The sequence below is a fragment of the Geotrypetes seraphini genome, chromosome 1 (assembly GCF_902459505.1).
Source record: "Geotrypetes seraphini chromosome 1, aGeoSer1.1, whole genome shotgun sequence".
Lineage (NCBI taxonomy): Eukaryota > Metazoa > Chordata > Amphibia > Gymnophiona > Dermophiidae > Geotrypetes > Geotrypetes seraphini.
Window position 1 is genome coordinate 212,577,110 of NC_047084.1, and position 27,864 is coordinate 212,604,973.

A 27,864-nucleotide genomic window follows, 5' to 3' on the forward strand; every position below is an offset into this window, starting at 1 on the left:
TCGTTAAATATAACATATTAAAAGCCACTCTGGTATTATTTGAAGAGTGTCTCTGAACAACAAAACCTATTTGGTGCATACCAATTATATAAGGGAGAGCCTTAGCCAAACGTAAAGCCAAAAGTTTAGCCAATAATTTCCCATCTACATTAATTAAAGAAATAGGCCTGTAATTTGAAACCAATGTGGGATCTTTATTTGGCTTTGGCAAAACAATAGTTAATGATTCTGCCATAGTACCTGAAATGCAACCTTTAGTTAGTTGAGACTGAAATAAATTTAATAAATGAGGTAATAGGAGAATTTGAAATGATTTATAGAACTCTACAGTAAAACCATCACCACCTGGAGCGGTCCCAACTCTAAGGGACTTCAATGATGTTTGTAATTCTTTTAGTGATATAGGCTCTTCTAAACTTCCTTTTATATGATCAGGAATTTTCAGACCCTCAATTAATTTTAAAAATTCTAAACCATCCTTTTCTCTATCTAAATAAGGCTCAGAAAAATATAGGGCTTTATAAAAATTTAAAAATTGTTTTAAAATAGGTTCAATTTGAGAATATGTATTTCCTTTTTCATCTTTAATTATATTTATTTTTGTCTTCCTTTAAGATAATTTGCCAATAATCTTCCCACCTTATTTGAGTTTCCATAATACAAAGCTTGTTGAGAAAAAATATAATTCTTTATCAATTTAGAAATCTCATTGTACTTACATTTAGTTTTTAACAGAGCTTATAACGTAGAATGTTCCCATTTTTCAATCAGTTTCGACTCTAAGATCTTAATTTCTTGTCCCAAATTAGAAAATTGCTTTTTTATTTGTTTCTTAGTATAAGCTGAAAATGAAATAATCTGTCCTCTCATAGTTGCCTTAAAAGCATCCCATAATGTTTCCAAAGAGATCTCCTTCGTGTTATTAATTTGAAAATCCTCATTAATTTTTAATTGAAAATCCTCACAGAATTTTGAATCTGCAAGCAATGTATTATCAAATCTCCATATTGGTCTACTACTATCTTGATCAATAAATTTAAAATCAACCCACACCCCACCACGATCAGACAAAATAATTGGATCTATGGAGGCTTGTGTAACCTGTTGTACTAATTGATCTGAAATCTGAAATAAAAATATAATCAATTCTTGAAAAAGATTTATGAACATGTGAACAGAAAGACAATTCTCTTTCATTAAAATGAAGTATATCTATTATATCTATTAAATTACAAGATTGTACAAAATTATCTAAACCTAATGACTTAATAATTTTACTCGGATTTTTTATCCATTAAAGGATCCATAACAGCAATCCCCTGCCACTACTAAATTAGAAGCAGCCAGTGGTAATACTAACTGTTGCAGAGCCTTAAAAAACTCAATTTGGTTCGTATTAGTGGCATACACGTTAAAAAGCGCCATAGTAGTATTACCCATGCTCATGTCTACCTGTAACCATCTTCCTAAAGGATCCGAAGCCACCATATTAAACACTGCAGTGCATTTCTTATTAACTAGAATAGCTACACCAGCCTTTTTCCTCACAGCAAAGAAACAATGCTTTACCCAATTACCCTCCAATTTTTTAGATTCTACCGCAGACAAGTGCGTCTCCTGGATATAACAAATATCCACATTCTGTTGTTTTAAGAATAGTAGTGTTTTTTTTTCTTTTAATTGGATGGTTGAGGCCATTAACATTTAATGATATTATTTTAAAATTCATTATCCAATTTTATAAATAAAATATCCAGAAAATTTCCAATAACTTAAAACAATAATAAAAATAAACATGTTATAATTTTTCCCAATTTTAAAATCTGAAGACAAACCCCTCCACCCTTCCCACTCCCACATTTTATAACCCCAACCCATCCATCCCCCCTCCCTTACCCCTTCCTATTTTATATTCTGAATGCTTAGAAGTATCCATGTAGAACTACTAATCCTAATTCCCCCTCCAAGTGCCCATACAATAAGAACTATACATTATATTATAACATCTCCACAAACTATGTAACATAAATAATAATATAAGAAATTTATGCATATAACATTTCAACAGTTTTGCCTTTAAAAACTATAATATTAGAAAAACATAAATTTTACGGTACCCTATTTCTATAGGAACATCCATGAATTAATTATCATATCCTTCCAATAATCTTCTCATATAAAATTCCTATAATTATTTAGATCATAGCAACTATTCTAATCACTTTAAACCAACACCTTAAACCCTTTACATTCAGGAATTTATGTAAATATTATCAAGAGATACTCTCAAATCCCATGACCTTAAATAATTGAATTAAGTACTAATAATGAATGTATACTAACGAATTATATATTATTATTATTTCCCCCCCTTTTTTCCTTTTTCTTCCCCTATACATTTCTTTATTCATTTTTTGTTTTTTCTTCCCCCCCCAAAAAATAAAATTATGTACAGTAGATGATACATTTGTTTAAAATATTAATAATACAGCACAATAACTTATTAGAAACATATTGATACTTCCCAACGTCCAATGAGACTTTAAATACAGACTTCAACCTCCTAAAAACTATATGAAAGAAAATGTGTTGAAGAAAATGTCACAAAAATGCCACTGTATCATTTCATCTTGTTTTCAAACCTACAATCCAATGAATATAAGTTGATCATATATCCAGAAATAGTCTTTGAGTGCACCATTCTTATCTTCCTGCTATTTTTTCTTCTTTTTCTCTTCTTATTTCCCTCTCTTTTCTCTTCCTTCTCTAATTTTCCTTCCATTACAGGCTCGAATAATCCAACCAACCACCTGTGATATGTTCCATTCATAACATATTTTCAGGCTAGAGTCTTAACATTTATTCATCCATAGGTTCTTTCTGCTGCTGCAAGAATTCCAACAGTTTTTCTGGGTCCTCAAACTGAGTCGTTTTATTATTAAGTGTGACCCACATTATGGCGGGGTATAAAAGGCTGTATTTAGCCCCAAGTTCCCTAAGCTTTGGTCGACATTGTAGAAACTGTTTACGCTTATTGGCCGTGATTTTTACAAAATCAGGAACAAATAATAATCTGGACCCTTTATACTTTATTTCATTATTAACTTTAGCCAGATTTAAAATTTCAATTGCTTGTTGAAAACGTAGCACTCTTAAAATCAGCGGTCTCGAGTATCCTTTTCCAGTTGATTTTATTGGGATTCTATGAGCTCACTCTATTTCTAGTGGAAATCTAGGGTTTAAGGGAAGCAGTTTTGGGATTAAACTTTCTAAGAAGGCAACTGCATCTTTCCCCTCCAACCCTTCTGGTAGCCCCAAAATTCTTAAATTGTTCTGTCTGGATCTATTTTCAAAGTCTTCAATCTGTTTAACCAGACCTTGTACTATATTATGGTCTTTTTGACACTGCTTCAATGTCACTTCCGCTACCTTGACCCGCGTTTTCAACTGTGCTGCTCTAACATTTGCCACCTCTATTTGTCTGGCCAGATTAGCCATCTCCTCTCTCACTTCCAACATTATATCTCTGAGCTCAGTTAAAGTAGCTGCGCTCTCATCTTCCTTTGGAAGTGGAATTCTAGATGGAGTCAATCTTTTTGCGTTGTTATAAGCAAATGCTGCATCCAGTTTAGATTGACGAGACAAGCTCATTTCCCCACTACTTTCCTGTATTGAATTCATGGGCTAGATGTTTCTTCACACACAATGCACTTTTGTTAAATTCAGGCTTGTGTACAGGAAGAACTTCTCTGATGAAACTGTCACTTTTCAATCTTTATTAGTTATTTAAAACTGACATCAAACTCTTCCTTCTTCCAGAATCTTGTCCAACTACAAAAATCACAGCCAACTATATTTGTATATTTATGCCACAAACCATTTACTTCCTTAATCTAACAGAATATATTGCTTGTTATCTTCTTTTTTTCCCCCTTGCCTGTAATCTTTATTTTCCCTTTTCCTCTTCCTTCTATCTCTTTTTTCCTCTTTAAGATATGTGCTGCTTTGGACCAATCTTTAATTAAGACCTTCTCCTTTTGTATCTTCAAAGGGTCTCCAGGTAAATAAAATCATTTTTGTTTGCTGTTGGATTTAAGGTTTTTTTTTTCTCTTTTTCCTTTTCTTTCCTCTTAAACCTTTTTCTCTAGTTAACCACTTTATTTCTTATAACTTCCATCTTTTAAATTGCTAACCATTACCTTCTTTCCATGAATTTATTAAGTTCAGCATAACATATATAAGAATCTTGTCTGACAAACTGCTCTTTATGTTCCGTTGGTTTTTAAAACTGCCAGCTGATTCAGAACTCTGCCTGAATCTTATCAACTGTCAGGATTTTAAAGCAGGGTTATTTCTTAATTTCACATCAACTGCGTTCCCTTAAATCTTCACAGTAGCTGACTTCTTCCTTTTCAGTTATTTATGTCCCTTCCCTGCTTACTTCAATACAGCCGTTATTCTGTCACTCCTCCGTTGTAACTGCAGTTCCTCTTGGCAGGCTAGATCGTATATTCTATAATATTTAGTTATTGAAACCTTCACCTTTACTGGCTGTTTCAATTTCTGAACCGCCCACCTCAGCTTTATCTTCCAACTTATGCCTCCAGGAAATTTATCAAACAAGTAAAGCTGTAGTTTAGTTTATTTCACTGATTCATTTCAACGGCTCTCTATTCAAACTGCCTCTAGGAATGTCAGCGATCCTTTTTTTTCCACCAATTCCTCTCTGCACTTCATACTTCACTTTCCTTTTAAACCGATCGCTTTTCATCTCATAAAAGGAAACCGTAACTCTACTATACCGGCAAAGGGCACCCGAAGATGAGGAGAGAAGTGATTATACGTCCGACATGTTAAGCTACTATGCCACGCCCCCCCATCCAAGGATTCTGAAGGAACTAAAGGAGGAAATAACAGAACTACTGCAGCAAATTTGCAATCTATCTCTGAAAACAGGCGTGATCCTGGAGGATTGGAAGATAGCCAACGTTACGCCCATCTTTAAAAAGGGATCAAGAGGTGACCCGGGAAATTACAGAACGGTGAGTCTGACTTCGATTCCGGGGAAAATGGGGTCTCCTCTGTCCATCCGTTTGTTAATTCCTTTGAAGAAGTGCAATAAGTTTGTTAGGCACGATCTCCCCTTGCAGAATCCATGCTGGCTGATAAAAGACAACATCGATGAACATTTTAAAAGAAACAAACTTCTGATAACCAGCCAACATGGATTCTGCAAGGGGAGATCGTACCTAACAAACTTATTGCACTTCTTCAAAGGAATTAACAAATGGATGGACAGAGGAGACCCCATAGACATCATATATCTAGATTTTCAAAAAGCCTTTGACAAGATACCCCATGAACGCCTACTTCAGAAAATGAAGAACCATGGGGTGGAAGGAGATGTACATAGAGGGATCAGAAATTGGTTGGCAGGTAGGAAACAGAAGGTAGGTATGAAGGGCCACTACTTGGACTGGAGGAAGGTCACGAGTGGTATTCCGCAGGGCTCAGTGCTCGGACTGCTGCTATTTAATATATTTATAAATGATCTAGAAGCAGGGACGAAGTGCGAGATAATAAAATTCACGGATGACAGCAAACTATTTAGTGGAGCTCGGACTAAAGAGGATTGTGAAGAATTACAAAGGGACCTGAACAAACTAGGGGAATGGGCGACGAGATGGCAGATGAAGTTCAACGTTGAGAAATGTAAAGTACTACATGTGGGAAGCAGAAACCCGAGGTACAGCTATACGATGGGACGGATGTTACTGAATGAGAGTACCCAAGAAAGGGACTTGGGGGTAATGGTGGACACGACAATGAAGTCGACGGCACAGTGTGCAGTGACCGCTAAGAGAGTGAATAGAATGCTAGGTATAATCAAGAAGGGTATTACAACCAGAACGAAAGAAATTATCCTGCCGTTGTATCGGGTGATGGTGCGTCCGCATCTGGAGTACTGCGTTCAATATTGGTCGCCGTACCTAAAGAAGGATATGGCGATACTCGAGAGGGTTCAGAGGAGAGCAACATATCTGATAAAAGGTTTGGAAAACCTTTCATATGCTGAGAGACTGGAGAAACTGGGACTCTTTTCCCTGGAGAAGAAGAGACTTAGAGGGGATATGATATGACTTACAAGATCATGAAGGGCATAGAGAGGGACAGATTCTTCAAACTTTCGAAAAATAAAAGAACAAGAGGACATTTGGAAAAGTTGAAAGGGGACAGATTCAAAACGAATGCTAGGAAGTTTTTCTTTACCCAATGTGTGATGGACATCTGGAATGCGCTTCCAGAGGGCGTAATAGGGCAGAGTACGGTACTGGGGTTGAAGAAAGGATTGGACAATTTCCTGTTGGAAAAGGGGATAGAGGGATATAGATAGAGGATTACTGCACAGGACCTGGGGTCCTGTTGGGCCGCCGCGTGAGCGGACTGCTGGGCACGCTGGACCTCAGGTCTGATCCAGCGGAGGCATTGCTTATGTTCTTATATGATCGATTTAAAATGGAGCTCCTCCTGGCGCCGAAGCCACAGGGGCATCGTCTGAAGGGGATACAGCAGTTTAGGAACAAGAACCATTTTCACAAGGGCCACGCGTCCAATAAGCCCCAGGTCTGCCACAGTTTTTCAATAACCTAGAGTGGTCGATGAACATTGGCTGCATATAGGATGGACTTGATATTGCTTAAATAGATGCCCAAGTAACGCACCGGCTTAGTAGAAGGGGGTATGGATAACAGAGCATACCAGGGCTCCGAGGGACCCCCAGATAGCAGCAAGAGCTCGGACTTACCACAATTGACTTGCATACCAGACAAATCCCCAAAGGCTCAAATCACCTCCAAGGCCTTGGGCAAATGTACCGAGACTTGGTCCAGGTAGAGCAGGATGTCATTGGCGAATAAACTAATTTTGCAGTCCCCCGTATCCCCCGAACATCTGCCGCCTGATGGATTTTAATGGCCAGGGGTCAATGGCCAACAGAAAGAGAAGGGGGAGACTGCGCTGCAGTCCAAAGGCTTCTGTGAGACCCCCATTAATCAGGAGCCGGGCCTTGGGTGCAGTATTAAATAACCTCGAAAGCCACTATGCTCCAAAAGAGTTATTGCCAGGAAATGCTGTCAAAGGCCTTCTCCATGTCCAGCTCAGCAACCACAGACTATCCTCCCCAGCTCGGAATGAGCTTGGATGGCTCCTAGCACTTTGATCAGATTCATAGAAGCATATCTCCCTGGTACGAAGCCTACCTGGTCTGGATGAATAAGATCTGGAAGAAAGCAGTTCAGGCGACACGCCATAGTCATGGCCAGCAGCTTAATATCCCGGTCTAACAGGGAGAGAGGCCGGAAAGGGCCAACCAAGTCAGGGTCCTTGCCTGGCTTAGGAATCAGTACTAGAGAATGACACGGTGGCTGTTACCTGCGGCTAGCCATGGGTAGCCGCGGGTAACCCACCATAACGGTGAGGAAAAACCTGTGTTCACCGTGGCTACGGGGACAAGGCCATTCACCGCCCTGTGGGGCGGTGAATGGCCTTGTCCCCGCAGTTAAGGGAGGGAACGCACGTGGTCACCTATCGCGCTCCCTCCCTCCTTACTGTCACCCTTCTTACTGCCGCCGCCGCAGAGTTTAAACATCTCCCTACTCCTTCCCTGTCCCTTACCTTCGTGGCCGCGATTTCTAAACTGCCTTCTTACAGCAGCCAAAGCGATGAAGCTGCGTGTGGCTGCCGTAAAGGTAATCTCTGACGCAACTGGAAGTTGCATCACAGACGACCTTTCCAGCAGCCATATGCAACTTCAATGCTCCAGCTGCTGTAAGAAGGCAGTTTAGACATCGCCGGCCACGAAGGTAAAGGGCAGGGAAGTTTGTTGGCAGTTGTCGGACTGTGCCTGTTGTCCGGGGGGGAGGGGTGCATAGCGGAAGCGGCTAAGAGGTGTTCTCACTGCAGGAGGGGAGTGAAAGCACCACGAAGGTAAGGGGCAGGGAGGGAGAAAGGGAGGAAAGGAAGAGTGAAGAGGAACAGACGCCGAAGGGAAATGGGTAAAACAGAGTGGGGAGAAGACGCTGAAAGGACATGGGGAAGACAGAGTGGGGAGAAGGATGCTGAAAGGACATGGGGAAGACAGAGTGGGGAGAAGGTCGCTGAAGGGAAATGGGGAAGAGAGAGTGGGGAGATTACGCTGAAGGGAAATGGGGAAGAGATATTGGGAGAAGACGCTGAAGGGAAATGGGGAAGAGAGATTGGGAGAAGACGCTGAAGGGAAATGGGGAAGAGATTGGGAGAAGACGCTGAAGGAAAATGGGGAAGAGAGAGTGGGGAGAAGATGCTGGCAGGGAAGAAAACAGAAATGCCAGACTATGGGGGGGGGGGGGAGCGGAGGGAAGAAGATGGGTGCCAGACCAATTTGGAGAGGTGGAGAAGGGGAGAGGCACAGTAACAGAGCAAATGGAAGACGCAGAGAGAAGAGAGACAGTGGATGGAAGGAATTGAATGAGAAGATGAGGAAAGCAGAAACCAGACAACAAAGGTAGAAGAAAAAAAAAATTATATTTCTTTTTCTTTTTTGCTTCAGGATAAAGTAGTATATTAGTTGTGTTGATAAAAATTTATAAACAAAGCCCTGCCAGCTGAACATCTCTTTCTCCAGTTCAGCAGCTAGAACTTTGATTTACAAGGAAGGAATAAGTTAAGACCCCTTTTACCTACCCCCCACTCAAAGGCACCCAGCGCAAGAAGATATTTGACAGTCTGCTGGCGACGCATGCAGCGAAACTGGACCACACTATCTCCAACCTGCTGATAACAACAAACGACTACAAATATTTTTGCAAAGAAATCAAAACCCACCTATTTAAAAAATGTATACAGATGGCTTAACCCCAACCGGACCCCCCTCAACGCAACTCCCCCCTCCTCCCCCCTTCACCAGTTCTCTTCTCTTTAGCCTCAAGCATGTCAACTGCTTCCCTAACGGTATATATACTGGATCTGCACTATTTCCTATTTGTACAGCATCTTGTAGCTCTTGAAATATACAGCTCCATTATTCTTGTAACTTCTCCTGGAAATGACCAGAATTCTCTCTGTAATTATCCTGGAAATGTCCAGTTGTCTCTTTTGTAATCCGCCCAGAACTGCAAGGTTGAGGCGGAATAGAAATCAGTAATGTAATGTAATATTGCAGTACTGAGGCTTGTATGGATGCTGCGGAATGGTGATGGGGCAGTGAATGGGATGGCAGTGACGGTGACGGGGCAGTGAAGGGAATGGCGGTGACGTGACGGGGCGGTGAAGGGTGGTGGGTTGGGGATGGGGCAGTGACAGGGACATATTTTTCCCCATGTCATTCTCTAATCAGTACGACATGAGCTAGATTGTCTGGGAAGGCCCCCCCCCCTCTTCAGCCACAGCATTACACGTTGCGCTGAGCAGCACCGCCACCAAATCCTGCAAGAGTCGATAGAATTCCAGACCTAAACCATCAGGGTCAGGGGCCTTAGCCAAAGCGGTCTGTTCTTCTGCCAAATGAGGCAGCCCCAGCTCCTGAAAGAAAGCATCCAGGGCACCCCTGTCTAAAGGTCTACCACCGTACAAAGTTTTATAGTAACGAACGAACTGTTCCGCAATCTGCTGCTCCCCCTTATACCATGTCCCTTGGGAATCCTGAATTGCCGTAATGATCTGATGCTTCTTGAAGGGACGGACCAAGTTGGCTAAAAGTTTCCCTGCCTTGCTTCACCACCTATATAGTTGGTATAGTTGATAATAGAGGGACTGTACTGTGCGCTGATTACGCAAATGCTTTTATATGCTAGACGATCTGACTCAGACAAAGTGGTGATACATAGATGCTTTAGGCCACCTAATGCCACTATGGCCCCATAAGGCCGCCTAATGCATGTGGCGTGATTCACGACAAAGATAGGCGCTGGAAATATAGGGCCGGAAAACCCTGGCCTACATTTCCAGTGCCTACCTTTCATGGAGGTGCGATTCTCCATAGGGCGCTGTTGCGTGATTGACAGACGCTTATTAGGTGGCCACCGATATTGGTGCCCTACTGGGAATCTGGGCCAAAATGGCTAAAATTTCCAAGAACTGAACTATCATATTCCTTCTTGTTTCCATTCAATATCAACACTATTCAATTCAAAATTTTTCTACCGATTTGCCAATTGTTTTCACTTGAAAGGTTCACTACCTCGAGGCACAAATGTACTCTGAATATTACTGAAGGAACCATTTGTTCACAGACTCTATCATAAACACAATTTTCTTAAACCAGTTATTTCTTTGTCACAGCTTCCAATTCTTTTTTATATGAGGCAACATAAAAATAACTTAAAACCAGCAATCTTAAAATTTGAAAAATTAAAATCTGCTATCTTACACAAGCAACGTGTTGCCAGAGGTTGTGGTAAGAGCGGACAGCATAGCTGGTTTTAAGAAAGGTTTGGACAATTTCCTGGAAGAAAAGTCCATAGTCTGTTATTGAGACAGACATGGGGGAAGCCACTTGTTATCCTGGGATGGTAGTATGGAATGTTGCTACTATTTGTATTTTTTACCAGGTACTGGTAACCTGGATTGGCCGTCATGAGGACAGGCTACTGAGCTTGATGGACCACTGGTCTGACCCAGTAAGGTTATTCTTATGTTCTTAACAATATTCTATCAAAAACTGATCTACTAAATACAGTTTAAATAATTTCCCAGCTAATTTTCTGAGCCTCAATTATTTCTTTCTGAATTATGTGAAAGATCATAATTAATGGTATATTGTTATATTCTGATTAGTGCATTCCAACTAGTCTAAATCTCAGAGGAAATGTGCCATTTTTTTTTTTTTTAGTCCAAATGAGATATAACAGATTAAACAAAAATGAACTGGCATACTACATTGGGGGATCTGTATATCTTCAAACTTCCTTTTTAGAATTCATTATATATTTAGAATTATACTTGATCTCTCCTAATTTTATTCTCTTCTCCCAAAGGTGGTTTAATGTTTAATGAATGAAATACATATTAAGAAATACTATATTTATGTAGATACATAATCTGTAATTTGAAACTTCTTACAGGCCTTTTGCTTTTCTTTAACAAATGCAAATCTTTTATTACTGAAAGGTCTATTTTTTCAATATGGCCATGTGGCAGCAGCTTTGTTGCAGATGGTAGATAATTTAGTCACATAAAAAAAACAAGTGGAGGCCTTTTTGCCTCCTCTTATTTGATGGCTGGCAACAGCTCAGAGACTTTTTCAAACCTGGAAATCATTAAGGTTCATTCAAAGCACCCTTGAATGTCCAGTCTTCCTTTTGGCTCTACTCCAAGATGTCTTGCAAACAGATGTTGAAACTGGTCTAAACTAAAGTACAGGACAAACATCTTAACTTGTAGCATACACCACTACGGCACCGCATCACCACAACCCCAGTGTACACTTATTCTAGATCTTACTACACAGCATACTTCTAAAACTTATCTAGAGCTGATGATGATTCAGAGTGCTAGTACAAATGAGCACATTTCCTCTTTGTAAGATTTCCAACTACAGCAAAAACAACAACAACAACAAAAAACCTGCTGGGACAATACTCATACTAAGCAACATGAAGCAATTAAACATCTCTCTCCAAATCAGGTTAATAGTTAACACATAGAAACATAGAGTGTGATGGCAGAAGAGGGCTGACGGCCCAACATGTCTGCCCACTAAGAACCCTCCCTCCCTGGTGTACCCCTCTTTCATGCATAACTTTGTAGCACTCCCACCTGCCTTGAGCTCCTGTAGTCTCTCGAGAGACTATGGAAGCTCAAGGCAGCCATTTACTAGGAGTGATCTGCACGGGGCAGGAGCATAGGAAGATCGCTCCTGCCCTGAAAACCCGCTAGACCACCAGGTAAGGCTTAAGGGGGGCTTACAGGGCTTAAAATAGCCGGGGGGCTTAGGGGCAGAACCAGCCCCTAACCCACGTGGATACAGAGGGAGAAGTATACAGTATTTTCTCGCATATAACGTGCGCTTTATACGTGTTTTTTACGTACCGCGCATACCCTTGCGCGTTATAAGCGTGAGCGCGTTGTACAAAATTTTTTTTACATAGTTCCCCCCCTGACGTCCGATTCACCCCCCCCGCAGGACCGCTCGCACCCCACCCCGCAGGACTGCTCGCACCCCCACCCCGAAGGACCGCTTGCACGCACCCGCACCCCCACCCCGAAGGACCGCTCGCACGCACTCCCACCCGCACCCCCACCCTGAAGGACCGCTCGCACCCCCACAGCCTCCCGACCCCCCCCATCATGTAGAAGCTCCTACCGGTGTCCTGCTGCTTCCTCTTGGCGGTCCCGACACCCGACACGATTGGGGCAAGAGGGAGCTCAAGCCCTCTTGCCCCAGCCAACCGCGGCACCCCCGACACGATCGGGGCAAGAGGGAGCTCAAGCCCTCTTGCCTCCCGACTCCCCAACATGATCGGGGCAAAAGGGAGCCCAAGCCCTCTTGCCCCGCCAACTCCCCGACAATATCGGGCCAGGAGGGAGCCCAAGTCCTCCTGGCCCTGGCGATCCCCCCCCCGCTAGTTGTTCGGGCCAGGAGGGAGCCCAAACCCTCCTGGCCACGGCGACCCCCTACCCCCACTACATTACAGGCAGGAGGGATCCCAGGCCCTCCTGCCCTCAACGCAAACCCCCCTCCCCCCAACGACCGCCCCCCCAAGAACCTCCGACCGCCCCCCCAGCCGACCCGTGACCCCCCTGGCCGACCCCCTCGACCCCCCTTCCCCGTACCTTTGTGTAGTTGGCTGGACAGACGGGAGTCAAACACGCCTGTCCGGCGTGGGACCTAAGGCCCGGGAGCTTTAGGTCCCACCTGGGGGCGGGGCCTGAGGCACATGGGCCCAACCCGACCATGTGCCCAAGGCCCTGCCCCCAGGAAGGACCTAAGGCTCCCGGGCCTATTCTGATTGGCCCAGGCGCCTTATGCCCCACCAGTAGGCGGAGCTTTGGGACGGATGGGTCAATCCGGCCTCATTCCGTCGTTGGCTGCCTGCCGGACAGGCGGGTTTGGCTCCCGTCTGTCCGGCCAACTACACAAAGGTACGGGGAAGGGTGGTGGGGGTGTCGTGGGGCCCGGGGGTCGGCCAGGGGGGTCGCGGGTTGGCTGGGGGGGCGGTCAGAGGTTTTTTGGGGGGGCGGTCGTTGGGGGGAGGGGGGTTTGCGTCGAGGGCAGGAGGGCCTGGGATCCCTCCTGCCCGTAATGTAGTGCGGGGTGGGGGTAGGGGGTTGCCGTGGCCTGGAGGGTTTGGGCTCCCTCCTGGCCCGAACAACTAGCGGGGGGGGGGGGGGGTCGCCAGGACTAGGAGGACTTGGGCTCCCTCCTGGCCCGATATTGTCGGGGAGTTGGGGAGTCGGCGGGGCAAGAGGGCTTGGGCTCCCTTTTGCCCCGATCGTGTCGGGGAGTCGGGGGGGGCAAGAGGGCTTGAGCTCCCTCTTGCCCCGATTGTGTCGGGTGTGCCGCGGTTGGCTGGGGCAAGAGGGCTTGAGCTCCCTCTTGCCCCGATCATGTCGGGGAGTCGGGGGGGGCAAGAGGGCTTGAGCTCCCTCTTGCCCCGATTGTGTCGGGTGTGCCGCGGTTGGCTGGGGCAAGAGGGCTTGAGCTCCCTCTTGCCCCGATCATGTCGGGGAGTCGGGACCGCCAAGAGGAAGCAGCAGGACAACGGTAGGAGCTTCTACATGATGGGGGGTCGGGAGGCTGTGGGGTCCTTCAGGGTGGGGGTGCGGGTGGGAGTGCTTGCGAGCGGTCCTTCGGGGTGGGGGTGCGTGCGAGCGGTCCTTCGGGGTGGGGGTGCGAGCGGTCCAGCAGGGGAGGGTGAATCGGACGTCGGGGGGGGCATCAGGCTTTCAGGGTGGGGACAGGACTTCAAGGGGGAGAGGAGAGTCGGGGCGGGCGAAAGGAGAGTCGGGGTGGCCAGAGGAGAGTCGGGGCGGGCGAAAGGAGAGTCGGCCAGCATGCGTGGTATATGGGTGTGCGCGGTATATAAGAATTTCTGTACATAAATTTGTGTTTTTCGCGCGCTATACCCATGTGCGCGTTTTAAACGGGTGCGCGTTATCTATGTGAAAATACGGTATTACCTTTCCATTCCAAAGCAAAATGAGGAATGAACCTTCTACAGAATTATTATAGGCTTCCATGTTTACTTAAGCATAATCAAATATATAAATAAATATAAAGGTAAGCAGCTAGAATTGGTCTCCATCCTTAAATATGGGGAAGCATCTTAATGAATAATCTCTAATCATCAGCATCTAATAAAAGACTAAGGACTCTTTTACAAAGCTGCAGTAGCAATTCCCGCGCTGCAAATGTAACAAAACCAATTCAATTCCTATGGGCTTTATCCCATTTGCCATGCCTCGCTATCATGACTTTTTAAAGGGGTCCTGAGAGATCAGATGAAAAACTAGTGGAAAATGAACAAATACATCTATATAATAAAATGCTAAGCGCGCATGCGCACTCTTGCCACGTGTTTCCCTGATCCCTGATCTGTCGGGCTGTGGCAGGTAAGAGTACGCATGCTTGTGTCTAAGGACTGGCACAGACGCAGCAGAGGAAATTAGGCCAGTAGAAGACCGCGAAGCAGCGTATTTACTGTGCCTGGGATGCTGCTGGAGCTGCAAGGTTTGTCGGCCATCTAGTGGCGGGAGGGTTGGCTGGGAGGGTCAATGGGGGTTTCTGGTGTGCAGGGTAGGGTAGGGTCGGTGCGGGGGGGGGGGGGGTGTTAAAAACATGCTGCTTAGGGGGATGGGAGGCAGGCAGGCATCGATGGGGTGGGGGGGGGTTCAATGGAAACATGCTGCTCAGGGGGATGGGAGGCAGGCAGGCTGGCATCGCATAGGAAGAGGCACTGAGGGCACTAAGGACATAGGGAGAGACACAGACAGAAAAAATGACATACAGGCAGCGTGCAAGGAGAGAGAGACAAAGAAAAAAAAAAACCCCAGACAGACATCTACTCTAGCACCCGTTAATGTAACGAGCTTAAAGACTAGTTGAATAATAAAGTATTACTTCAGAAGCATTATATGGATCATAGGTAAACACATGAATAGTTAAGGAGGTGAGTTTTAAACCTAAGAATGGGAGATTGCAAGATGCAATACAGGACAGTGAATCACAGATGAAACTAAACAGCAGAAAAAAATAAATTAGCACAACAGACAAATGTTTCTGCAAGAAAAAGATGGAAACAGTTACTCATTTCAAATTTGGCTGTAAAGTTCTGAACAAATTTTATCTTCCTTTTCAAATGAGCAGGACATACCAAAGCAGACCCTTAATATGAAAGGAAAGATAAAGTCCTGTGAGTAACTGTTCTGCCAAAAGGCGGTGTTGCACCTTATCAGGACATCAATCTTGTAATGCCTCACAAAAGAATGCAGTAATGACTAGGTCAATGCCTCACAACTATCTTCTGGTGAAATCAGCCAGGCTTTAGACCAGGATGTCGCCTGCATATGAGTGGACCATCTTGAACTGAACAACGTAAGCCACCTTTAAGGCTGAATTAATTCAAAGAACTTTGGAGACCTTAGAGGATGCCTGACTTTGGCATAGTTCCTGAAACAGCACAAATAACCTATCAAATTTGTGAAAGGAGCTTGTGAACTTCAAAGTACTGCAAGAGCATTGTTTTAACATTGAGTTTGTGAACCAAGACTCTTTGTACCGAGCAAATGGCAACCAATGACACAGTCTAGGGCAGGGATCTCAAAGTCCTTGAGGGCCGCAATCCAGTCGGGTTTTCAGGATTTCCCCAATGAATATGCCTTGAAATCAGTGCATGCACATAGATCTCATGTATATTCATTGCGGAAATCCTGAAAACCCGACTGGATTGTGGCCCTCAAGGAGGGACTTTGCAGCGATGATTCAAAGGGCAGACCTCCTAGGGCAATGAGAACCAAATTTGGGCCCAGTATGAAAGTTACACAAAGGGAGGGGGGGCTTACTTCCTCTCAAAACTCTTGCCACATCAGTATGAGCTGCCATGGAGGTTCCCTGAACCTGCTTTCAAAAGCAAGAAAAAACTGCCATCTGGACCTTGAGGGAGTTAAGTGCCAAACATTGATCCAGAACTCTTTGTAAAAAGGCCAAGATGGAAGGCAATTGGGCAGACTCAGGATGGAGATGATTCTCTGCACAGCAGTGCTCAAGCAGATTCCAGATCTGGACATAAGCTAGTGACGTGGACTCTCTGTGAGACTTGAGCAGGTTGGAAAGGACTTATGAGCTTTTCAAGCAGTGCCTCTCAAGTGCCATGCTGTAAGCCAGAAGGGATCTGAATTCTGCCTTAATACCCCCTCTCTCTGGGGAAGAACAATGGGGGACATTCTAGTAGACTTATCATTCGACTGCACTGCTTCAAATAACCCCAGAGGGTTTTTTTTAACTTATCTCTTTTTGGTAAGAACTTTATTTCCTTCCAACTAGGGAAATTAAGAAACCCAAAGCAGAGCCTTTTTGTTGCTATTTCTAGTCTATAGAATGGACTCTCTTCTGGCAGGGTCCCCACAGGGACATGTGCCTCATTACCCAGAGAACTAGAGCTAGTTGGCTAAAGCTTAGGGAAGAGCCTTTAAAACCCAAGCTGTTCTAACTTCTTTGAGGTAAGGAACAAGGTCCAACTATCAAAAGCAATGGCCAAGGCACCCAGTCCCAGGAATCTAGCCATGTACTTATATCTCAGTTGATCAAGTCTACCACATCTAGATCCTACTGCTCCAGCCCAACCTCACCATGTGCTGGAGGCAGAGAAATACTGAAGGTTACTAGTTTGCACCAACCCTTATACCGGTGATGTCAGTTCAGTTTTTCTATCTCCATCTGTTAATAGGGGGATACAACCTGCTCATTTGGACTAGTTTAGGAGACTGAAAAAGAAAATAAAGTATTTTAGAAAATGTACTACCTCCTACTATGGGTTGTTCTATAATGGCTGAAAATTGATTTCTAATTTAATGATTTTTAGTATTTTATGCTTCTCCCAAAAATGCTCTTACTCTGGCAACCAAAGTGACTTTGTTGAACACTCATAGTAACACAGTAAACGACGGCAGATAAAGACCCACATGGTCCATCCATCTGCCTAACAAGGTAGCTAGAGCCATGCCTATTACTCTTTGCAGTCCCCAGACACCCATGCTAAAACACTGGTTGTCAGGTCTCTACTATGCAAACCATATAGGCAGCCAAACATAGAGTCTTTGTTATAACCATATCATTCCCAAGTATTCTGACCTCATATGAAACTTCTTAAATTAGTCCCCTTATTTTCTTACTCCTGCTACTCTATCTTATCTATATGTTCCATCTTTGCTTACATCCTATGTTGTCTATTAAAATGTTTTACCACGTATTGTGTTAACATTGCAATGTAGCCATACTTTTATTGTAATTTTAATATTTTTGCTGTTGTAATTGTCTATTGCTTATTTTCGACTTATTCTTGTATATTGCCTTGAGTGAATTCCTTCAAAAAGACAGTACATAAATCAATCAATCAATAAATAAATATTCAACTTGCCGGTCAAGATGTCTTCCTCAAAGATAGACAGGAATTTTTACACTTTTCTTAAATATTTATAGATGTCAAATTGCTTATCAAAAAGGCTTAAAATCAATTGTAATTAATAAAGTTTTACAGCTCACAGAATTTCTCCCCAAAGTATACATTTTACACCAGCCACATATCATGGATTGCTTACTATTTTCATCTAGACCCAGCTCAAAAAATTTTAAGTTTTTTAAAATGCCCTTCATGACTCACCTGTTATATATACTTGCACTTGGGCTGTGTTCACGGTCCCTTTCTCTTTCACGCTCTCTTTCTCTGGTACGTTCTCTTTCCCTTTCTCTTTCACGATCTCGATCTCTTTCTCTGTCCCGTTCTCTCTCACGCTCCCTCTCTTTTTCTCGTCGTGAGTAATAATCCCACTGCTTGCTAGTATCCACAAGACTAGGCCACGGAGAAGCAGAACCAGGGAGATGAGGGAAACTAACTAAAAAAAAAAAAAAAGATAATAAAACATTAAATTCAAAATTGCATTTATATTTTAACACAGGCCTTTTGGGGGGTAATTTTATAATTGTGCAGAAGCATAAGTAATATTCACATAATTTTCCCTATTAGGTTACAAGCTAATTTCAAAAAACAGAAGTATGCACAAATTTCTGCTTTGGAAACTACCCTATGGAATTTATATGGATATATTTATACCCACTCTTTAGCACATACAAATTTCCAGGATAGCACAGTTACTTACTGTAACAGATGTTATCCAGTGACAGCAGGTAGATATTCTCATATGTGGGTGATGTCATCGACGGAGCCCCAGTACGGACACTTTAAAAGTGCATTGCCACTTTAAGATTTCAGAAAGTTCATGATAGCCCGCACTGCGCATGTGCAAGTGCTTTCCCACCCGAAGTAGGCGCGCAGTCCCTCTGTTCAGTAACCCAGCTAAGAAGCCAATCAGGGGAGGTGGGTGGGTTGTGAGAATATCTGCTTGCTGTCCCTGGATAACACCTGTTAAGGTAAGTAACTGTGCTTTATCCCAGGACAAGCAGGCAGCATATTCTCACATGTGGGCGAGCTAACCAGAATGGGATGGTGGGAGTGTTGGCCTTTAGAAAAATAAATTTTATAATACTGACTGGCCGATGTGCCCATCCCGTCTGGAAAAACATTCCAGACAGTAATGTGATGTGAATGTATGAACCGAGGACCAGGTGTTAGTTTTATATATTTCCTCACTAGGGGTAGATCTAAGGAAAGCTACTGAAGCTGCCATAGCTCTAACTTTATGGACTGTGACACGACTCTCCCTTTGCAGTCTAGCCTGAGCATAACAGAACGATATATAGGCAGCCAACCAGTTTGAAATCATTCTCTTGGAAATAGGATGTTCCAACTTGTTAGGATCATAGGAGATGAAAAGTTGAGGAGATGATTTATGCGGCTTTGTTCTGTCGAGATAGTAGGTTAAAGCTCGCTTGCAATCCAGAGTATGAAGAGCCGCTTCTCCTGAGTGAAAGTGAGACTTAGGGAAAAATACTGGAAACACAATTAATTGATTGATTGATCGAGATGAAATTCATTGACAACTTTTGGCAGAAACTTAGGATGTGTGCGAAGAACCACTTTGTCATGTGGAACACAGTGAACAGTGGGTCTGCCACTAATGCTTGAAGTTCACTTACTCTTCTGGCAGAAGTAAGTGAAATGAGAAAAACAACTTTCCAGGTAAGGTATTTAAGATAAGCCTTAGACATTGATTCATATGGAGGCTTCATCAATCTAGCAAGAACTACATTAAGGTCCCAGACTATTGGAGGAGGCTTGAGAGGTGGTTTAACATTGAAAAACCCTTTCAAGTTTCAAGTTTATTTTGTATTTGATAAAATTGCTTTTTTCAAAAATCACAAAGCAATGAATCATTAAAAAATAATAATAATTTTTTTTTTTTAAAAGAGGGAGACCAAAGGGTGAGCAGTAAGAATTTTACCCTCAACTGGTTGGTAAAAAGCTGTAATAGTCCTGAGATGGACTCGAATGGATGTAGACTTGAGTCCTGAATCAGACAAATGAAGAAGATAATCCAGAACTAGTGAAACTGAAATGGATTGAGGATCATAGTGATGAAGAAGACACCAGGAAGAGAAACAAGTCCACGTCTGCTGATAACATTGAGTGGCTGGTTTCCTGAAGGTTTCTAGAATAAGTCTCACTGGCTGAGAGAGGCGAAGTTCAGCTGCATTCTGCTCAAGAAATACCAAGCTGTCAGGTGTAGAGACTAAAGGTTGGAATGTAGAAGTGCACCTTGACTCTGCGTAAGAAGAGATGGAAATATCGGCAGAGGCACTGGTTCCCTGCACTGAGCTGAATGGAGAACCAAGGTTGCCTGGGCCACCGAAAAGCTATGAGAATCATGGTGACGGCCTCCTGCCGGACTTTGAAAAGAGTCTTTAGAATGAGAGGAGTAAGTAGAAACGCGGAGAGAAACTTGCGTGTCCAATACAGTAGAAATGCATCTGCCTCTAGACGGTGAGGTGAGTAAAGTCTGGAGCAGAACTAGGGCAACTTGTTGTGGGGAGACACAAACAAGTCCACTTGAGGAGTGCCCCTTTGAGCAAAGATGGGATGGAGAGCTGCAGAGTTGTGCGTCCATTCGTGAGGTTGAAGAATTCTGCTGAGCTTGTCTGCTAAGTAGTTCTGTTCCCCCTGAATGTAAACTGCCCTGAGGTAGATGTTCCGGGCAGTCACCTAAAGCCAAATCTTTTGAGCTTCCTGGCAAAGAAGGAGATATCCTATGCCTCCTTGCTTGATTATATAGTACATCGTTACTTGATTCTTCATGTGAAGCAAAAGACCTTGATTGCCTTTTAGATGCTGGAAAGCTTTGAGAGCATAATAAATCACTCAGAGCTCCAGAAGATTGATGTGAAAGTGCTGCTCTCGGGTGGACCAATGACCTTGAGTCTGAAGATCATCCATATGTGCCCCCCACGCATAAATGGATGCAACCGTGGTCAAAACCTTTTGAAGTGGAGGCATGTAAAAAAGCAGACCACCACAGCGACAGTCGAAGAAACGATGTCACAGAAATGTGCCGTGAAAGAGGATCTGTCGGTTGGGACCATTGAGAGGCTAAAGCTCATTGAGATGGAGCCTCGTCAGAGGAGTCACGTGGACCGTAGATGCCATATGGCCCAGAAGAACCATCATTCATCTGGCTGATATGGATTGGAGCTGGTCCACTTGATGACAAAGCTGAATCAGAGCATCCCAACGAGTTTGATTAAGGAATGTTCTCATTTGAATAGTGTCGAGAAGTGCTCCTATAAATTGAAGGCTTTGCGAAGAAAGAAGTTGTGACTTGGGGAAGTTGATCTCGAATTCAAAATTCTGGAGAAACAAGATGGCACGATTGGTCTAGAACAACATCTTGACATGAAGGGTCTTTGATGAGCCAATCGTCTAGATATGGAAAAACTTGAAGGCCCTGAGATCTCAAGGCCGCTGCTACCACAACCAGACACTTTGTGAAGACTCTGGGGAAATATGCCAGGCCAAATGGTAGGACCTTGTAAAATGCGATATATTTTTGGGAAGCTTGGTGAATTGGAATATGAGTGTAGGCTTCCTTTAGATCCAGAGAGCATAGCCAATTGTTGTGAGCTAAGAGGGGATACAGAGTGGCGAGAGATAGCATTTGAAATTTTTCTCTGACCAGAAATTTGTTGTGAGCTCTGAGATCTAAGATTGGTTGTAGACCTCCTGTCTTCTTTGGCACTAGAAAATAGCAGGAGTAAAACCCTAGGTTTTGTTTATCTACAGGAACTTCTTCGATGGCATTGAGAAGGGATTAAACCTCCTGAAGAAGAAGAGAGGAATGGCGACGGTTGAAAGTAGACTCTCTTGGAGGATGATCTGGAGGAAGGGCAGTGAAATGAAGAGTAGCCCTCTCGGATTCAGCCGATTCAGCCGGTTCAGCGGATGGCCAGTCGGTTCAGCGGATGGCCACTAGGATGATCTTGGGGCTCAAGGGTCTCTCGTACGAAGAGAGACTGAACAGATTGCAGCTCTACACTCTAGAGGAACGCAGGGAGAGGGGGGACATGATTGAGACATTTAAATACATCACAGGACGTGTCGAGGTGGAAGATGACATCCTTTTTCTCAAAGGACCCTCGGCCACAAGAGGGCATCCGCTTAAACTTAGGGGGGGAAATTTAGTAGTGACACCAGGAAGTATTTCTTCACGGAAAGAGTGGTGGATCACTGGAACAAGCTTCCGGTGCAGGTGGTCGAGGCCACCAGCGTGCTTGACTTCAAGAATAAATGGGACATCTACGTGGGATCCCTACGAAGTCGAGTTAAGGAACTGGGTCATTAGCATTCAGACTTATTGGGGTGGGTCAGTAGAGTGGGCAGACTTGATGGGCTATAGCCCTTTTCTGCCGTCATCTTTCTATGTTTCTATGAATGATCTGCAGCACCCAAAGATCGGAGGTGATGAGTTCCCAACGATGGATATACAGTTGAAGGCACCCTCCGATCGGCAGAGGAAGAGGTTGAATTAAGGGGATCAAAGCTATGCTTTCCAGTAACATGTCAAAAAGACTGAGTTGATTTGGCAGGAGCAGCAGGCTGGGTCTTGGCAGGACACTGCTGCTTTTGCTTCTTCTGCTGAGGCCGTACTGGAGCTGGAGGCTGGAAAACGCCTTTGATAAAATGAAGCAGGCTTGAAAGGTCTCGATGATGTGGGGGTATTCTTGGGTTTAACTGTTGTTCCCTGGATCTTATGGTGCTGATTATTTGCATCGCTCAAATGAAAATTAGTGAGGAAAAGACTAAAATTGAATCGGTAATACAAAATATGAGATCAGAAGCAGATTTCAAGCTTCAAAAGACTACTCTAGATTCAAAATTAGAGAAGGTTAGGGCAGATCTTAGGCTGCAAAACAATAAAAAAATTTAAAAGGGATGAAAGAGACTACTCAGAGGGATGTTTATATCTGGATGAAAACAACTACAGATGAAGGTGAAGGGACGAGTAAGCCACCTGTATGTTTTCATCTTTCTTCTAATTCATCCTCAGCCAGTGATGGAGGTAATTTTTTAGGCAGAGGAAATCAAGGAAGACGCAGAGGTCAAAGAAAGATGAGAGGCAGATATCAAAGCGAGGTCCGTCCCAACACACAATCACAACAGCGAATCAATCAGTAGTGGTAAACTTATCACAATATGTTCCCTCTGAGACAGAAATGAAAATTCTTTCAAAAGGGTTAACCTTTGTCCCAGAGTCAAGAACTGATCCCTTTCAACTGAGAGTAGATTTTGAAAAATTTTTTCGGAAACTACAACTACGTTTACATTTTTCATCGGAAATGAATGATTATTTTGATTGCTCTGTGGTACGACAAAATCTTCGTGGGCCCCTATAGGTCCAACGGACCCCGCACTACAGCTGTATAAAGATCTAGTGTTAGAAGAGGTTGAAAAATTAGAAGCAGAGAGGTTTGTCTGTGCCTGGAATACAACGAAGGCGGAACATGAGGCCAAATTTTTTTGGGGAAAAAAGTGTGTCTTATGGAGCAAAAAATACGATACCTTGTACTGGAAGTGGCATATTCCCCACTTGAAAGTGAACATATTTCCTGTGGGCAGGTAGGATTGAAATACAGATGTAAGTTTCCTTGAGGTCTAGAGAGCATAGCCAGATGTTTTTCTCTAACATTGGTAACAGGGTTCCCAGAGAGACCATGCAAAATTTCTCCTTCACCAAGTTTTGTTGAGAGCACGAAGGTCCAGACTTGGATTGAGACCTCCAGTCTTTTACTTTGAGTAGAACCCTTGGCCTTTCTCCTGCAGTATAACATTGAGCTAGAGGCTGAGAGTTCCTGGTGAAGGAGGGTCTTCTGATGGAAGTTGAAAAGAGATGGTTTGGAGGATGGTTTGGAGGTTTTTTTCCCCATAAACAAAGGATATGGTCCTGACTCACCACTTGAAGGACCCAGCAATCTGATGTTATTAGGAACATCGATGATAAAAGTGGTGGAGCCGACTTCCTATGGATAGAGTCTGAGGTAAAGGTTGATATATGCTGAGAATGCTCTCTATTATGGAGCCAAAAGGACTGCTGTTGTTTGGATTGAGGCTGTCATTGAGTCTTCTGGGCTGAAACAGGGTGTGTATTTGTATGGGGTGCAACTGCAGTATCTCAGTCATTTTTACTTCCAACAGAACTCAAAGCTGTTCTTGAAGAGATAGCGCCAGTACCTAGAGCAGGGGTAGGGAACTCTGGTGTCCTCGAGAGCCGTATTCCAGTCAGGTTTTCAGGATTTCCTCAATGAATATGCATTGAAAGCAGTGCATGCAAATAGATCTCATGCATATTCATTGGGGAAATCCTGAAAACCCGACTGGAATATGGTTCTCGAGGACCGGAGTTCCCTACCCCTGACTTAGAGGTAATCCTTTAGGAACAGGTTGAGAAACTGTGACACTTTCACACAGTTCTAAGACATGGATAGGCAACAGATTTACTAAAGTAGATCCCATCAATAACTTTGCAAATGCAGCAATCTATCTATTGGTCCTGGAGAAAACTGGAATCTTTGTGGACTATGATCCTTTTATTGAAAAGGGGATAGAGGGGTATAGAGAGAGGTTTACTGCACAGGTCCTGGACCTGTTGGGCCACCGCGTGAGCGGACTGCTGGGCGCGATGGACCTCAGGTCTGACCCAGCGAAGGCACTGCTTATGTTCTTACAACAAAAATATGGTAATATGAATTTTTAAAGACCACATGCTCCTTCTTCAGATAGGTATTAAATAAATGTTTCATTCCTTTCAAGGTACTCGGTTTCTTGAAAATTGGTAAGTCTTCATTCTAAGTCCTACTTATGCACTGAGAAACTGAAGCGGCTCTGGACTGGTTAGAAAAGGTCTGAAGACTGTTTTTTCTGTGAATTCCATTGTTTCTACACTTCTTGTCCAAGTCACAAATGGAATTAGCTTTCTTAATCTGAAGTGCAGAGCTTCCACCTGGGCCAAGGAGAGTTTGCAACGTCATCTATTGCAGATGCCTACATAGTAATCCAGAAGGCTGCGATTGAGTCTTCTGGGCAGAAACAGGGTGTGTATTTGTATGTTAAAAATATATATATTCAAAATCCATGTAATCAGCTTAGAATTGTTTATTTAGTACTTTCCCCTAGCATGCAGCTATTGTCCCATGCTTCTTAAACTTTTCAATCAATTTAATTCTGCAGTCATAATTAACTTCTAATAGCAAACAACTCTGTAATTTTATCAAGGCATGAAAAATCTTCCCTTTGAAATTGATGGAGTGTTTTTTGTTTTGTTTTTTAACAGAGGATGCCCACTTGTTTTGTTTATAGTTCTTTCATGATAACTATCTTCTGCAAGATCCTAGTAGGTTGCTTAGATGTATCTTAAACTTATGAAAAATATAGTATCTGGAGAGTAACCACCTGGTTAACATCCCTCCCCCCCCCCCCCAAGACAGGTCCCATCCAGCAATTGCCACATGGAAAATAGTCTTCTAGGCCAATTTCCCCAAAACAATTCTCACCTGCATTATTTCTCTAACCCCCTTCCACCTCCCAGTAAATTTGCACAAAAGGAACAGTTACACCCACAGAAAAACTGTCCCTAAAACGAATGCCTGGTTTCCGGTGTAGTGCTGCTTCTACTTGTTGAGCAACTTCCTGGCTGCCAGAGTCACTGACTATCCCATTCTATATTGCTCATGTCACCTGACACAGGAACCACACTGTGCCACTGGTTCTTCTCTCGCACATGTTTCTGACTTAGCTCTCCTTTTGAACACTGTCCCTGATGGGTCTCCAGTGTGGTACTGCCAGAGTCACTGACTATCCCTCCAATAGTTTTTGATGTATGTAAATCTCCTTTTTTTTGCTACATAAGGTGCAGCTTTATAAAGCAATATGTTCTGTTGTAAAAAAAACACAAAAAACTGTGTTGTAAACTATTATCACTGGTCTTCTGTTTTACCCATGGCTTTCTATATAACAAAACGAAGGGTTTGTGTTGTACATTGCTTTTAATTTTTTAATTGCTTTTGTTGATGGGTATATGAAAATTTTTTTGAAGCTTTTTATTCACTTATATAATTATAGTTTATTTTTGGCATTTTTTAGGCTCTCCTTGAGGTGCTGTTTTTGTTTTTTTTTTTTAAATCAGCATACATGGTGTATTTTGCAATATAAATGTTATGAACGGAAACTGTTCTTGATGGAGGTGGGTAGGGGTGAATTGTGAACTGATTAGGGGGGAATTGACCTATTTGGCAATTATCCAGGGAACTGGATGGGATGGGAACTGACTGGTAAGAATTATCTAGGTGGTCATTCAACTAGAACTAAAAATACAGGGGTTGGTTGTATATGAATCTTGGCCTTATTTCTCTATCAGTCATCAAACACCCATTTCCCTTAGAATCAATGCTATCATATTTGCTGCTAAGGAAGGATTAGGTTCATACCTCAATAATCCTCTTTCTTGTAGAACAGCATATGATTCCTAGGGGATACTCGATGAGATTGCAATAGGAGGAAATATTTTTTCACTCTGAGAATAGTTAAGCTCTGGAACGCATTGCCAGAGGTTGTGGTAAAAGCTGATGGCTTAGCTGGTTTTAAGAAAGGTTTGGACAAATTCCTGGAGTAAAAGTCCATAGTCTGTTATTAAGACATGGGGGAAGCTTCTGCTTGCCCTGGATTGGTAGCATGGAATGTTGTTACTTTTTGGGTTTTGGCCAGGTATTAGGGACCTGGATTGGCCACCGTGAGAATGGGCTTCTTGACTTGATGGACCATTGGGTTGACCCAGTAATACTATGCTTATGTTCTTACCCCAGCTTGCGAGATGAAGAAGACATCAATCATTTTTCTAAGCTCTGCCTCCTCTCCCTGGGCAGTGCCCTCTCTCTCCAGTCTGTACCAAATCAAGTGATAACTAAGAGGGGTTTTTGGGATTCCTTGATAATGTTAACTTTGCTCTGCTCTGCAATAAAAACAAAAAACAGTAAACAAACATTGCAACTGCAAACTAAAGATGGAACCAACTCACCACCTACCTATGTGTAACCAGTACTAACTCTTGTATGGCTCTGTGAAAGCAGCGTGCAGTGGAACTCTAAACCACTGCCTTACAATAAATTTCTTTTCTTCTCTTCTGGACAAGCCACTGAACATTTAATCCAGACTATTAATCAATGCAGGCTGTATTCATCTCTGACAGGGGCATAAGGAACTGTATGCTTTTCTACAGGAAAGAAGCTTATTGAGGCAAGAATCTAATCCTTCCTTCCTAAACAAACAGCATACAATTCCTTACAGATGGGACATACCAGAGCAGTCCCTTGAGTCTAAGGTGAGACAGCTGAGCCTGCAAACACCACTGCTTGTGCTGACACTTCTGTCCTGTAGAACTTTGTAAAGGTACGAAGAGTGGACCATGTAGCTGCCCTACAAATTTCATCAGGTGGCCCTGCTCTGGACTCTGCCCAAGAAGAAGTCGCACTTCTAGAGAGAGAGTGTTTCCAAGGTGACTGGCAGTTGTTTACCACAGCCAATGTATGCCGAGGAGATTGCCATGTGAATCCATTGGGAGATAGAAGCCTTAGAGGCTAGTTTCCCCTGACAATTAGAGCTGGATAAGACAAACAGATGGTCTGAGAACCTATAATTAGAGAATGATACGGTGACAAAATTCATCACCGTTCCCGTCCCCGCGGATAACCGCGGGAAACCATCTTCATGTCATTCTTTAAGGAAAGAGGGAAGAATCAGAGTATGAATGGGCCACAACCATTGACCCGCAAGCTTTGCTTTGAAGAATGCTGGTGTAGAAGGATTGAGGTTGAAATAGACTCTAGAAAATGACATGGGATTATTTCCCGCGGTTATCCGCGGGAACGAGAATGGTGATGAATTTTGTCACCGTGTCATTCTCTACCTAAAATCATTTGTCACCTCAAGATAGCGGAGAAGCACCCTTCGCACATCCAGCAACCTCAAAACCTTGTCCTGTTTCTTTTCGCCTGTGGGCTGAAACTCAGGTAACCTCACTTCCTGAATAACATGGAACACTGAAATCACCTTCAGAAGAAAGGAAGGCACAGAGCGCAAAGACATTAGCTTCATTGAATCTGAGAAAAGGCTCTCTGCATGATAATGCCTGCAGCTCGGACACCCTCCTAGTTAAAGTGACTGCGAACAAAAG

The 27,864-nt window shown here is 43.3% G+C and overlaps 1 protein-coding gene across 5 annotated transcripts in view; it reads right to left on the reverse strand.

Moving 5' to 3' along the window:
* FIP1L1 (factor interacting with PAPOLA and CPSF1) overlaps positions 1-27,864 on the reverse strand; it is a 342,276-nt gene that overhangs the window by 86,814 nt on the left and 227,598 nt on the right. For all 5 annotated transcript variants that reach the window (XM_033945458.1, XM_033945476.1, XM_033945465.1 and 2 more), the window contains exon 15: positions 17,856-18,087. In XM_033945458.1, coding sequence (XP_033801349.1) covers positions 17,856-18,087 — 232 coding nt within the window. The remainder of the gene's footprint in view (positions 1-17,855; positions 18,088-27,864) is intronic.